This window comes from Rhineura floridana, chromosome 7 (assembly GCF_030035675.1).
Source record: "Rhineura floridana isolate rRhiFlo1 chromosome 7, rRhiFlo1.hap2, whole genome shotgun sequence".
Classification (NCBI taxonomy): domain Eukaryota; kingdom Metazoa; phylum Chordata; class Lepidosauria; order Squamata; family Rhineuridae; genus Rhineura; species Rhineura floridana.
The window spans coordinates 87006804-87021573 of NC_084486.1; the positions used below are offsets into that span (position 1 = coordinate 87006804).

At 41.5% G+C, this 14770-nt stretch overlaps 1 protein-coding gene across 6 annotated transcripts in view; it reads right to left on the reverse strand.

The window, feature by feature from the left end:
- Positions 1–14770, reverse strand: part of ARMH3 (armadillo like helical domain containing 3) — a 239573-nt gene that overhangs the window by 196397 nt on the left and 28406 nt on the right. For all 6 annotated transcript variants that reach the window (XR_009764035.1, XM_061636248.1, XM_061636249.1 and 3 more), the window contains 6 exons: positions 10877–10933; positions 10073–10116; positions 6143–6203; positions 5906–5952; positions 5172–5247; positions 2325–2418 (listed from right to left, as the gene is read on the reverse strand). Coding sequence is in view for 5 of the 6 variants with exons in the window: in XM_061636248.1 (XP_061492232.1) it covers positions 2325–2418; positions 5172–5247; positions 5906–5952; positions 6143–6203; positions 10073–10116; positions 10877–10933 (379 nt within the window). In the remaining variant the exon portion in view is untranslated. The remainder of the gene's footprint in view (positions 1–2324; positions 2419–5171; positions 5248–5905; positions 5953–6142; positions 6204–10072; positions 10117–10876; positions 10934–14770) is intronic.

Below are 14770 nucleotides of genomic sequence, written 5' to 3' on the forward strand. Positions count from 1 at the left end.
AGCTTCAAGTAGGACATCCTTTCTGTCCCCAGCTGGCCAATCATGAGAAAATCAATGAGGCAAGGAGTAGAAACAAGAGAGGATAAAGGACTCAACTCTATACTCCAAGATCAGCATATTCTCCAGTTCCTCTCCACACACACATTCCCACCAATCTTCAAAGGGTTGTGATCTAAATATGAGGCAATAAAAGAACTTCAGAGCCAAGCTTCAGCTGAAGCCCAGTTAAGAAGTTCATTTTTCCTGCCTCTTCTGTCTACAGCTTCCCAAAAAGGATGTGCATTTCTTTGGTCACTAAGAACATTTGCTAACCTCGGAAGTCCATCAGCCTTTCTTTTCCACTTAATGATCAATCAGCATAGCAAATGTGCCCTTTCTGGGGTGGGGTGAAACATTTCTAACTAAAGATACTGTTTGATTTTAAAAATCATATCAAAGCCCTTAAAACAGGGATAGGGAACCAGATAGTGCTGAACTCCCATCAGCCCCAGCCATGATGGCAAATGATTACAAATGATGGGAGTTGGGAGTCTATGCATCTGAAGGGCCACAGGTTCCCCATCCCTGCCTTAAAAACAAAGTGACCAAATAATATGTATTACCAGCTCTACCCACATTTTGCTGCCTTCACTTCTGGGACACCAAAGCTAGATCAAGACCATAATATGATAGTTTTAGATAGGTCAGCCCAGTAATGAATCTCTTCCTGTGAGTCATTCCTTCACATTCAACAGGTGAGAAGACTGTTCTTAGCTCACTGCTAACAGGACCCTCAGCTAAGCTGCTCACACCACTATCAGACATGCACAACTGTCCCATAGTAGCACTAATCCACTCAGAGATTTAGCTAATATGTATTCAACAGCTATGACTGGTCCTTCTGGAGCTGCTAGGATGCACACCATTAATGAATATTTAACATCAGCAAGCAAAATCAGCACTTAGGATAACCATGATGACAGGCACCTTAGACACAGTTCAGGCAAAAACAGAAAAGGTAGATCTGTTTTTTTTTTCTTTTTAAAGCACTGCGCAGAAAGTTACTACTTATAGCTCAACCCCTGCAGCTTTGCCTCTTTCATGAAATAAAGGGGTTAAAGTTTGAAACTTGTAGCCCATATCACAAGCAAGATACAAAGAAACTGGTTTCAGACCTTAAGCCTGTTTGCAAACTCCAGCAGCTGGGAAAACACCCAGAACTACATGGATGGGGGCTTGACTAAATCCTTCTGAACAGGCAAACCCAGAGGAAAAGTAACCTTTCAATTTGAAACTCAGTGGTAGAATGCCAATTATGAGTCAGAGTAACATTTTATTACTAAATTGCAAGGCAGGAGGTGGAGTAATCTTAGCATGCCTTTGAAAAAAACGAAGCCAGAAATCTTGGGGAGCAAAGCAAAACAGACTCATGGTCAGAACTACAAAAAGATGGACGAGGAACAAAAAGCAAAAGTGAGAAAGACGGTTAACAGTACTGATGCTGGTCAAGATACAAATTACAGTACTCTATTATTGTTAATCAACCTCCCAGCAGTAGGAAGGCAGCGCTCGCTATGCCTGTCTGCAACAGTCTGGGTTTATCTATGTAAATTAAAGAGAGAGAGATGAAGGTAAGCACAAATTTTGCTCGCTGTATAAAAAATGTGTGGGTGGATACATTTGCAACGAACAATTTGAAAGAAAGCCTAAGCAGCACCCAACCCTCAGCATCATATGGAATATATATGCAGAAGTAAAAGACATAATTTTTTAAAACTGAGGCTTTCGATATCCATGGCAACCAGAAAAATGTATCCTCCCAGAGGAGAATACTCTCTTACTAGGATATGAGAGTGACCTGAATAGCAGCTGTAAGAGGGTAACACACATGGCTCTCACCCAAGATGCTTACAAACTGAGCTCTATTCAAGCCGTTCACATTCTGCCATTAAGCCATTTCTGACGCATAAAGCAGTCAGCACACATAAAGGGAAACTGTGCAGCCAGGTGTAGACAATGGATCCTTTTTTCTTTAGGATGACTACCCACAACTTTGCACTTGCAATTCTGTACTGTCCTCCTGTTTACAAAGGGCAACTGCCTTCCCACATCACAAAAACAGATCCAGGGGGGTTCTCATTTGGGGTCAATTTATGATCCAGACACATGAAGGCATCATGCTATGATTCATTCTTGCAGCTCGTGGGGTTCCAGCTGCACTGAATATCTTGGTTTTGAACTATGAAATCTTAGCTTTCTCTGGATAGGGTGGGCCGATTTCTACATGGCCCAGGTTATAAACATGTCAAGATGAAGGCAACCAAAGCAGAGGTAGAAGAGCTCACCATCAGAAGAAGGTGGTGTGGTCCCGAGTGGAGTGACTGGAGTCGTTGGAACTGGGCTTTCTGGCACTGGCACCAAACCAATCTCAGGATGATTCTAAGAATCAACACATGCAGATCCATTATGTTTCATACAGTCTTATCCTATATAAACACACATTTTATTTGCTCCAGCTTCATTCCATGCCTAGCATTATGGATATTTCTCCTCCACTACCTAATGAGCCCTGCAATCCCTGCAGAAACCTATAAGTTGCCATTTTTGTTTTGAGATGTTACCTTTTATAGGAAAATTTGGAAAGCACCCCAAAGAAGGTCTTACAGAAATGCATTCAGCATTTCACTTTTTGTAATAACTGAATTTACAGTATCATTTTGAGGCATTCTCTTTTTTGCACCCTCTAAATGACACAGTTGCTGCTGAAGCATTATTTTCCTCCTGTCCTTATATTCTCTCTCTCAATATACTGCTACTTAAAGAGCAAGTCAATGCATCATATTGCCACCCTGCTGCTTAACCCAGGTGCTTCAAGAGAGGCCAGATCTACATAAATATTATTGTTACAGAATCGTCCTGCCTTCTTCCACTAGTTTCTCTCTGCGTTTCATCTCAGCCAGCAGCTCCCCATTTAGTTTCTGATTTAACTTCATTCTCTATAGGGTTCCATTTGTATCACTGTCATTCACAAGAACAGGCAAGATTTCAGATCAGTATACTATTCTATTTTATATCCAACAGTGAAGTAATGAAGTCTGTTTCACAGAGTGCCTTTCACATCAATGCATCTCCAAATGTTCTCTCGGCAACAAGCAGAGTGATTATTTGAAATGTGTTCCAGAACTACCAATCTGCTTTTAATTGCGCAACATTTCACAGAATATTACACAGGGGCCTGCCATGGCAGAGATCTAGAAAGTCTAGTTTATTAATGGACTCTCACTAGCCTATCTTGTAAGAGAACACATGGCCAACTGTTGTAGACTCAATTTTTGAAACCAACCTCTAAGGCAGGCTTTTAAATAAACCGTCCATTGGAAATATTCCAGGGAAACAACTCTAGTTCCTTGCAATAAAATGACTGCATGTTGCTATAATAGGGTTTTGTAACTCCTGTGTCAGTTAAGGGGTAATAGCACCGCCTAGCAGCAACACATTGGCACAGCATTTCTAAAACATATCTTTCAATATAGTTTTGTGCAAGGTGCAACTCCCCAACAGAACAACCAAAAATCTACTAAATTAACATATGCTCTGTTTAGTTCTGTTGTGTAGTATACAGTCTACACACAGCAAATACAATTTGAACAAAAGAATTTAGACACACATGAATTATTCCAACATCATGCAAACACACATGTAATGTATCCCCACTCTGCTGCCAGGGTGTATACTAACACCAAAAAAATAGCTGGATTCTTTCAAACCTGATTAAATAAAATACCACATTTACTGCAGCAGCACTTAAGAGCACTTGGAAGCAGGATCCAATCCTGCAACAACTGCACAGACAGAATAAATAAAACCCAACAGAGCCTACAAGTTGAAGAAAGCCAAACACACATAGCACTAGAGAGGATAGCAAGAGCTACAGAGGCGAGCACCTTTACCTTCAAAGTGCCTTGCAAGCAATTCACAGTGGGCCTCCAAAGGGTCTAAAATTCGATTTTCTGGAGTTGATATCAACAGACCCGACAATATGGAAATGCTCCACTGCACGGCTACTTGAGGATGAGGTGGTGGCAGAGAAGTGGGCCTTCTTCCCCTCCCTCACAGCCACACAGTGGGTACTGTTATCATATTTTACTCATGCCCAATCAGCCTCACAGCACACCTTTCAGCACTTGTGCTCTAGCCATCATCCAGCCTGTTTCATTGCCCTTAGCACACCGGTGTACCAAGGTGCAAACCAGGCTCCACAATGCAGGAGAGGGCACTCGGGGGCAACTGTGTCAAGAGCCCGATGCACCTCGCTGTTCCACAGCGTGACAAGGGCTTCAACAGGATCACCTGCTCTATTTCCTGGGAACTTCCTTAGGGCATTCAGAAACCCAGTGGATTTCATTAGTCTCCAGGGGCAGACCATCTTAGTCTGTCTAATCTTAATCTTAATCTGCAGGGAAGGATTGGAGCCATAACTCTAAACTTCACCAGGAAGTGGTCTGACCATGACAATGGGGTGACATCCACCACCCCCATCTCCAGACCACCCCTTCCTCCATCTGGAGCAAACACCAAGTTGAGGGTGTGCCCTGCCCTATGCGTTGGGCCGGTAACAACTTGAGACAGCCCTATGGTCGTCATGGAGGCCATTAAGTCCTGAGCCAGAACACTAGAGACAGCCTCAGCATCAACACTGAAATCACCCAGGACTATTGTTCTGGGTTCCTCCAATACCACAGTCAAGATGGCCTCCGCCAGCTCAGTCAGAGAAGCTGCCGGGCAGCAGGGTGGACGGTACACCAGCAGCAACCCTAGTTTACCATCTCCTTGGCCTGACTCCAGGTGCAGGCCCTCACAGCCAGCTCCAAGACAGAGTGATTTCCTGGTGACAGAGATGGAAGTTCTGTAAACCACAGCAACTCCTCCCCCCTCCCCCCCCGGTCCTTGCAGCCTGTGCTGGTGTTGCACCGAGCATCCAGGTGGGCAAAGCTGGGTCAAATCAATATGTTTCCTAGGCCACCAAATCCTTGTGTTTCTTGTTCCAAACCACCAAACCATTATTACCAATCACCACACCTGACAAGAGAGGAAGAATTCCAAGGTGTATTGGAGCAGCTTTCTCTGGCATGCTGAAGCTATTTTAGTTTCCATTTTAATCCTCAGGTATACAGAAAGGAATTGTACCCCACCTGTGCCAATACAGTGATGAAGTTTCGGTTCAAGTGAACAGCTTCATAAAGGGCCAAAAGGATAGCCTCATTAGTTCTACAAAAAGAACACAAGAGAAAGACAATTGTTACAGTTAATATATGCAACACCATGGGGCACTTCCCCCCCATCACTACATATATCCTATCTGCACTGATGTACAGTAACTTTTACTTTGTACAGTAGTAGTCTCCCCTCATTTGTTATTTGTAACACCTTAGACAGCATTCAAAGCATTTCAAATATAGCATGCTGCCCTAGTTATCCCCACCTCCACCCTGCCAATTAAGAAAGGAGGAGTGTTGAGAACTAAGGTAAGATTATGCCATCCAGATGATCCAGGTGGTCATCTCACAGCACATAGACTGGTTATGGTCCTGGAGGTTCTGTAGGTACCAAGTATGTTTCTGTTTTGTCTTTAAGTTTATTCATGGCAAGCATTCTGATGTGGTGTGTGACAACTCCTCCTTCCTACTTGCCTCATTTTTATTCCATTTCCAATGTATAGAAGTATAAATGCTCTATCCTAACCAACTGACTACAGTTTCTGCTAATTCACTCATGTACCAGACTAACTGCTGTCATCTCCAGTACTGGCTGCTGGGCTGGTGCTAATCTTCTTTTGCTTTACATATTTAAGTTAAGTTTCAGCAATGGATAACATTTTATACTTCTCAATCAAAGTGGCAAATTGCTATCTGCTGGGTACACTTACTGCACTGAGATTTTCTCATCTGCATCAGCTATGAACATGCTGCCCACCTGTGGAAAGGAGGAGTATTGCATAGCATTAGGATCTATAGAAATCTTGCCGCAAACAGAGGCAGCACACAATTCTCAGGGCAAAACTAATAGCTGGAATCAAAGCCTCTTATAAGGAAAAATTCAACGTTCTTTGGATTGGGTCCATGGCACAGCAAGCACTGACCAACAGCACACACTTACTCCTTACCATGTTAGTCAAGGCTGAGAAAAAGCCACTCTGGTGTTCTCCTTCCTTGTCTTTATACTGCCTGAAAAAGGAGGACAGCAACAGATAGATTAAGCCATGATGTTGCAGATCTATGTATACAAACACATCTATGTACGGTTGACCAAAATTCTTAACAGTACTTAAGAAAAAAGAGAAATCCTTAATGTTCACCCACTTTTACTTTTGAAGTAGAACTTATGAAAAACACCAAGGGAAAAACTAATTGCTTGTATTAGTTAAAGGAGGTTAAAGGAGAAGTTGCAATGTATGCTGTTTAAGGTTCCTGGTGCTTTGCTAAATGTTAATTTTGAAAATCAGAAGAGAAGCAAATTAGGTCAGGCCCAATTCTAGCTACTAGAAGCTCAGTGAGATTATATCTTGGGTAATTCAGATATTAACACTAGTGATTCCTTTGTCCAGAAATCAGGAGAAGGATCACATTCTCTCTCCTTCTCTCCCTCCCCCTCCCCCTCCCCCTCCCCCTCCCCCCCCCACACCTTTCCCCTAGCCATGCTAAATGTCACCCAGCATTGCCTTTTAAAAAGGATGTGATATCAGGGTTTATAGCAGGTGAGCATGCACTGGCTAATATTAACAAGTGTTAACTTTGCCAGTGTAAGGTCTGACAACCATTAAGGCTGACAAGAGAACTACAAGGGGAATTCACATATAAGGACAGAAGGATTGGGGTAAGGGAATGTATGATCCCAGAATCTATGCCTACTCTCTTAACTGGCCCAGTTTCTCAGAAGCTAAAAAAAGGGGTGGGGGGAATCCCAGGAGAGTAGCTAAGATTTTCTCTCCACAGAAGATTCAGAGGAGTCAAAAATATTTTATTGAACTAATTCATCATGATGAGAAATTCTGTAAAAATGTAAAGCTTGCATTGCCAAATTAAATTGGCAATATATTTAAAAAAGATATTTTCCCTATTCTGTTAAATTACTCCAATAAAATATATCATTTTAGCACCTCTATTATCTCCAATCTTTCAGCTTCTCATCTTCTGACATTCCATTGTATAGTTTATTTTTATTTATAAAAATATTCCTATACCCCTATGTCGTTAAAAACATCAAAGCAGTTTACAACATGTTTGAAAACAACCACCATAGAATTTATTTTAAAAAAAAATTAAAAATACAATAAAAACCAAGGTCAACTGTTGCAAAAAGTTACACGAGACCACATCCCACTTCATGAGCAAAAAAAAAAAGGGGGGGGGTAAATTTTCCCTTTTCAAAATCAGCCTCAATCTATTATTATAGAAGTCTTCAAGGCTCTCTCACAGAAGTATCACAGCTATTCCAGACTATGTCAGCCATTTCTTTAGCAGTGAGAGTGCATGCCCTGATGTTGCAATACAACTAGCAGGAGTGCATGTAGCAGCTACTTCACAGGCTTAACAGTCCAGCTAAGTCTAGAAGCCAGCACCTTGCACTTTGTGAAGATTTAGAGCAAGTATGTGTGTTCTGTTTTTAAGCAGGGATTTCTTTTAAACAGCAAGAGTACCACCAAGATAGTGCTGCTTATGCCCCCTGGACACAGATTTCACTTACTTTTGGGCAGCACTGACTTAGACAAGATACTGCTACCATAAATTAACTTCTCTAAGAAGACTGATTATGATTAAGAGGGCCCAAACTCCAAAGGCCAGTATTCAATTAACTTTTTGAGCTAGTGCTGGAGCTAGGGCTAGCACAATGGAGTACCCCCCTCCTGCATGTGCCCCGCACCATCCCAAATCTGTTCTGGAAGGTTGGGGAACACCCCCCCAGACAGATTTGGGGGAGTGCAGGGGAGGGGAAATCCTTGTACTGACTGAATGATTGCTTTAGCGCTATATTGAATACAACACTAAATAAATAGCCCACACTGGTGCCAATGAGAGCTTTTCTGTCAATCCAAAGTAGCAGCCAGGGTGGGGGTCATCTGGATCGTATTAGCTGGAAGGGTTAAACTCCCCCTCCTTCTCCCCCCACCCTAGCCAGCAGCAACCATTTACATTTTTAATGTGAATGTTAAACACAATAACATTTAATGTAACATTTAGCTGGGCCTTCTAAAGTAGGAATAGAAAAGATTAGAGGGAGTGGTTTTGCCTCACCCGCTTCTCTTCAGCACCTGCAGAATACATACATCCAGGTGACACAAGCGAGCTTAGTCACATGCTTCAGGGCAAAGGTTAATGGTCAGTCTGACCCAGAACTATGATCCCATTCTCAACTATATGAACTATTGTCTAATCAGTCATATCCTGAAGTACAAGCAAAACCTATCCACAGAATCTTTCTTGGGAAATTTTACTGAGGCCCACAATAACAACATAGCTCTCTTTTGGCTGTCCCAGAGGCATATAGGTAGGTTACGAAGATGATCACAACTCAGGCACCAGCCAATTCTGTCTTGACTTCAGTGTGATTATCGGGTCCCAGCAGCAGAACTGCATAACCCAAAGAGGCTATCATGTTAATCAGAGATAAGAGCAATGGAGAAAAGGAGGTGAAAGACTACATTTTCTCAACTTGCAAGCTCAAGTTTAGGAAACTCTTAGAGGCTAAACCTATCCACACAAACATATAATATGGCATGTGTTACTATCTATATGTCCACTGAACACACTTTAAATCTTGTATTGTCTGGGATCACTACTGTGTTGAAGATTAATAGAAACAGAGGGCAATAATCTGCTTATGTAACAAAGAAGTTTATTTGTACTAAGATATTAACATGAACAGTATTTCTGGGCAAGGAAAATATGTTGCATTTAGTTATGACACTGACTACATTTTTTTTTCAAAGCCTCAGAATGGTACCTGGGCTGAGATTAAAAGGGAAGCAGCAGCATTTGCTGCCGAAAGGAGATGCAGGAGTTCTATCAGCATCCTGGGCACTCTGACTTAAGTCAAGGAATTTACTTTTAAATGTTCTGCCCCACCAATAGTTCATTTATCCCAGCACTGTCTACTATATAAAACACCTCTAGGATTTCACACTCACAGCTCATTCCCAGTCATACTACCCAAAGGTCCTTCAACTAGAAAAGACAAGGATAGAAACTGGGACCTTCTCCATGTAAACTATTATTATTACTGTTTATTACATTATGTTCTGCCCTTTCTCCCAAAAGGAGACCAGGGCAGCAAACAGGTGATAAAACACTAAAACATATATTAAACATCTTTAAAAACATTTTAATGAACAAGTCCAGCACAGTTGGTCTCAACTTAACAGGCTTGTTGAAAGAGGATCTTGGTTAGGCGCCAAAATGGCAACAGAGATAGCGCCTGTCTAATAATTAAGGGGAGGGAATTCCCAAGGTGCCATAAAACTAAAGGTCTGCTTCCTGTGTTGTGCTGAGCAGACCTCCTGGTAAGATGGTACCTGTAGAGCACAGTGACCAACTGGATATATAAGGGGTAAGATAATATTTCAGGTGACACAAGCAAGTGAGCCTAGTCAGATGCTACATACTATCTGCATGAACTATATTTCTTTCCCACAATGTTCAAAGGTCTAGCTTAGCTCATCATCTATCTTTCTCCCTGCCAAGATGAAGTGCACCTTCAGATGCATTTGAGCAACTAAGCATCTCTCTTCTATATTAAGGCAATTTTTCAAACACAGCCATGAAAAGGCAGGAGAAACCAGTGCGCATTCCAGCACTGCAAACTACAGAAGGATGTGGAATGAAAACTAACTTTTGTCTTAGTATAAATCCATGTGAAACTATGTAAGGCCTAGAGCAGATTTACAGGTAAGAATGACAGCAGAAATGCAGCATCTCAAGGATCCACACATTTCCAGGCTGCTTAGGCAAGTGGTTGACAGACACATCAGCAAGTTCTCAAGAGGAAATAGTAACTACTTATGCAGCTGTAAAAGCAGACATGCCTTAAGTTGACTTACCGGTTGTACTCTGATAAAGCCTGAGCCACTACAAGACCCATTCCCTGTAAAAACAGAACAAGATGTTAAGTTCTAGTCCCTACAGCCCACAGGTACACAGCAAGTGCAGAGAGACAGCTTTCTGTCTCCAAAAGCTGCTTCTTCAAATTACCCCAAATCATGTTCATGGCACTGGGTCTCCAACTACAGGGTCAGGTTTGTGTTATATCTGACAGGATCATATCTGTGTATCACTTTCCATGGACCTCATTCCAAGTGAGCCAATATAGCATAGTGCATAAAATGCCAGAGGAGGACTGGGAAGACCCAGGTTCAAATCACCTTGCGCCCTTGAAGTTCACTGAGTGGCCTTGGGCTATTAGCACATTTTCTCTTAGCTTAACCTATCTTACAGGGTTGCTGTAAGGGTAACATTAGGGTGGAAAGAGAACAATGCACACTATCTCCAGTACTTTGGAGGAAAGGCAAGATGTAAAAATAACAAAATAAAATTCTGTGTTACCAATTATATCGATGGAGGCAAAAGCTTTGCCCCCAGACTTGGAATAGTCCCTCTCAAAGATCAGAAAGAGAAACAATATGTGGAGGCTCCACTTTGCTACAGTTCTCATTATCTGTCCAGTCCCTCCCCAGTCATAGGTTTATTCTTCTCTCATTCACTGTAGGATACTTCAATCATGATCACAGAAATCAAAGCTTCTGAAAATCTTTTTATTTTAACTAACAAAATTCAGCTCCTTTTTGTATTCCTATTCCTCTGGGTAACTAGCAAAACTCACAGCCCTTTCACTCTCTCATACTCACATTGAGTGTGGCCTCATCATCTATGATGGACAGCTTCACAATATAAGGATTCACAGACTGCAGCGGAAAGAAGGAAAGCCATGAGTTAGTTTAACACAGCTTCATACAAGGTCTTGCCTTTCTCGTCCTTCCACACATGCTTCTTAATTAAAGCCGTGAGACTCTAGATCCACTCCTTCTCTCAGTGCTGTAGCCTCACATAAAAATAAGAGCCCTGCCAAGATGCTGAGAGCCACTGCCAGATTGCTCACATTTTACAAGTTAGCCATCATTATCATTTCAATAGCTAGCAAAATAGTAAACAAGCCAGTAGAATGAATTCTGCATTAAACTGGTACCCGAGGGTTCATGAGTAAAACCATCTTTCTATGCTCCTGATTGAATATAGCATTCCAAAAAAAAGACAGGAACAATATTCAACTAAATCCTTGCTGGAGCAGAACAACTTCAAGTAGCACAAAGGGATTTCCCCCTCTGCGCATGCCCCACACCATTCCCAAATCTGCTCTGGAGGGTTGGGAACCCCCACAACAGATTCAGTGGGCATGCAGGGGGAGAAGAGGGGGAGAATGTTCCATTGCACAAGGAAAAATCCTTGCACTAATGGAAGGTTCAACTTAGCCTATGTTGAATAAAACCCCAGGCACTCTACCTTCCCTCCCCTTTCCACACATGCACGCACACACACACACACAAAACACACAGATAGATATATACACACATACACACCACGCAACACTGACTATGCAGATTGTCCAGCACGGAGTGGTCCATGTGTAAGGTATGCACCAGTGCAGACTGAAACACCCAGAATGTCTGAACCACAGGAATTGCAATCCCATTTACTAAAACCTTATGCCCAGAGCTTTGGTTTAGTTCAACGACTATTGCCAATGCCTACTCAAGTCAAAGATTCCTTAAAAATGCCCAAAACTCATGAACCGTAAGTATAGCAATAATGCAATATATGAAGATATGAAATGGGATCCACAACTTGTTCAAAATGCCACCTGTGTCATCTAAGGACAGATCAATTCTTTGTACCATGAGCTTTCAGAAGGCAGTACCTATTTTATCAGACACAAGGACACGGATAGTTAAATTCTAGAAAAGCTGTAGGCCAAGAGAAGAATAGTTAAAACAGCCAGAACAACCAGAAAGAAGGCATCTGACAGCACAATCCTGCACACATCTACTCAGAAGTAAGTCTCACTGAGTTCAGCAGGACTTGCTCCTAGTAAACATGTACACGTATAGGGAAAGCTTTACCTACTTCATATCTGTATGGTCAGTCTACTGTTAAAACAGCGCAGGACTAAAAAATGGCAATCCTAGAATTTAGCGTCTTCCTTGCACTTATGTACACAAATTGATTTTTTATTATAATATGACATTTTAATTTTTTGCATCTACTGTATTGTAAGCTGCTTTGAGGACCATCTGATGGAGGAAAAGCAGCATATAACTTCCCAAATAACTGAAGTTTTCAGACCCTTTTGAAGTCTTTGTGCATGAACTCTTCACTCAGGAGCAATTCCAAAGGCAGAAATCAAGACACTAGCAGTTTGGGTAGTCCATAGAGTCATGCTCCATTATTTACAAGGAGAGAGTGAGGTTGCAATCCTAGACACATTTACTAGGGAAAAAGCTCCTTTAAACTTTATAGCTCCCACTGGTAGTACACGCCCTGGTCACCTCTCGATTAGATTACTGTAATGCGCTCTACGTGGGGTTACCCTTGAAAACGGTCCGGAAACTACAACTTATACAAAATGCGGTGGCTCGACTACTTACAAACAGTCATCGCCGGGACCACATCACGCCAGTGTTGTTCGATCTACACTGGCTTCCAGTTGTTTTCCGGGCCCAATTCAAGGTGTTGGTATTAACCTTTAAATCCCTATATGGTCTCAGCCCAGTTTATCTAAAGGAGCGCCTACAACGCCACCAATTATGCCGCCTGACAAGATCGGCCACACAAGGCCTTCTCTCAGTCCCGCCAACCAAATTAGCTAGATTGGCGGGAACTAGAGAGAGGGCCTTTTCAGTGGCGGTCCCCACCCTCTGGAACTCCCTCCCACAAGATCTTCGGCATGCCTCTTCCCTGAATATGTTCCGCAAGGCCTTAAAGACCTGGCTTTTTCAACAGGCTTTTGGGACTTCTGGGGAAGCTTAATGTTCTTATCATTGAAATGCCTCCTACCCTGTATTGTTATCTTAATTTATATTGTTATATTGTATTTTATTGTATTGTATTTTGCTGCATTTTACTATATGTACGTCGCCTAGAGTGGCCATCGGCCAGATAGGCGACACATAAATTAAATTTTATTATTTTATTATTATTATTATTATAGGATTTCTGAGTAAACAAGCATTTAAAGCCTTTAAAAATAGGTTATTCATCTTGGTTACATTAAAGCTTATATGTAGCTGCTGAGTGTTTTGTGAAATAAGTTTTTTTTTATTTATAGCCATTCTTAAAGTGAAGAACCCCCGCACACACACATTTAGCATGAGTGCTTCTAAGCACGTACACAGCATCTTTCCTTCAGTTACACATAAAAGCAATTCAGGACCATACTAGTAATACCATGATCACAACACCACTGAACCACACAGATTTTCCAACCTATGCATATGGTTACAGATGCTCAGTTTATTATTTTTACTTTAAAAATATAAGTAATGCATTCTCCCAAGTAACCATGAGGGCAGCAAAAGGAAACCCCATTTTATTCCTGTAGTCATGATGGTGCCATGAGTTAAGTGATTTTAAAATGAGAAACTGCACATACTCAAGAATATTTCTTTGTTATTTTTGCAGATTGGCAAACTGTTTTTTATTTGGTATTTTCTCTAATACAGGTATGTAAAACGTCTGGCCCTCCAGATGTTGCTGTACTACAATTCCTATCATCCCTGGCCATTGGACATGTTTGCAAGGGATGATGGGAGTTGCAGTTCAGCAACATCTGGAGGGCCAAAGTTTCCATATACCTGCTTTAATAGATCAGGAATGTAACCATTTAAAAGTATCTGGGAAGGGGATGCCTACCTTCCTGGCTATGTGTGTTTTGTTTTCTCTGTTAATGCTCATCATCTTTTTTTCCCTGTAAAGGCTATTTATTTTATTTATTGATTTATTTATTACATTTATACCCCGCCTTTCTTTCACCATGAACCCAAGGCGGCATACATGTTCCCAGGCAGTCTCCCATCCAGGCTATGGGTTTCTTGGTTGTAGTATTTTGCTCACAGTATGGAAAAAGCTACTGGAATTTAGTACTGTACACAATTCAGCATACTGTGCTTACATCTTGCTTAACTCCAGTTCAGTCCCACACAAGAAATGTCTCATCTATGAGGAAACCTATTTATATGGTAACAGATACTCATTTTTTATTTTAGAATATATAATCAGGTTGTCAAACTGATTTTGTTGTTGATTATTTTAATGAAGCCTTCCTCAGCTTAATGCCCTCCAGATAGTTTGGACAACAACTCCCATCATCCCCTGGAAAGTTGGCTGAGTCTAATAAGTGTTAGAGAGCAAAACATCTGAAGGCAATAGGTTGAGAAAGGCTGCTCTAACATATCAGGAATGTAGCAATGCAATTGCATGCATTCATCATGTATTACTTCAACTGTGAAGCAAACATTAACATCTAAAGGGGGACATAGGGGCAGAGTCTAAAATTATGTAACTGCATCTCTGACAAGCGCAGCAGCTTGCAAGATTTCATAGGTGTGAAGATGTCATGATTTTTTATTGCTGAAAGATGCTTTCTAAAATTATGTTCTTAACTACCTTGAGGACCTTTGTGGATTGCAAGACAGGACACAAATGTAAAAATAAATTTCACAGATGACTGAGAGCACTGAATATGCCAA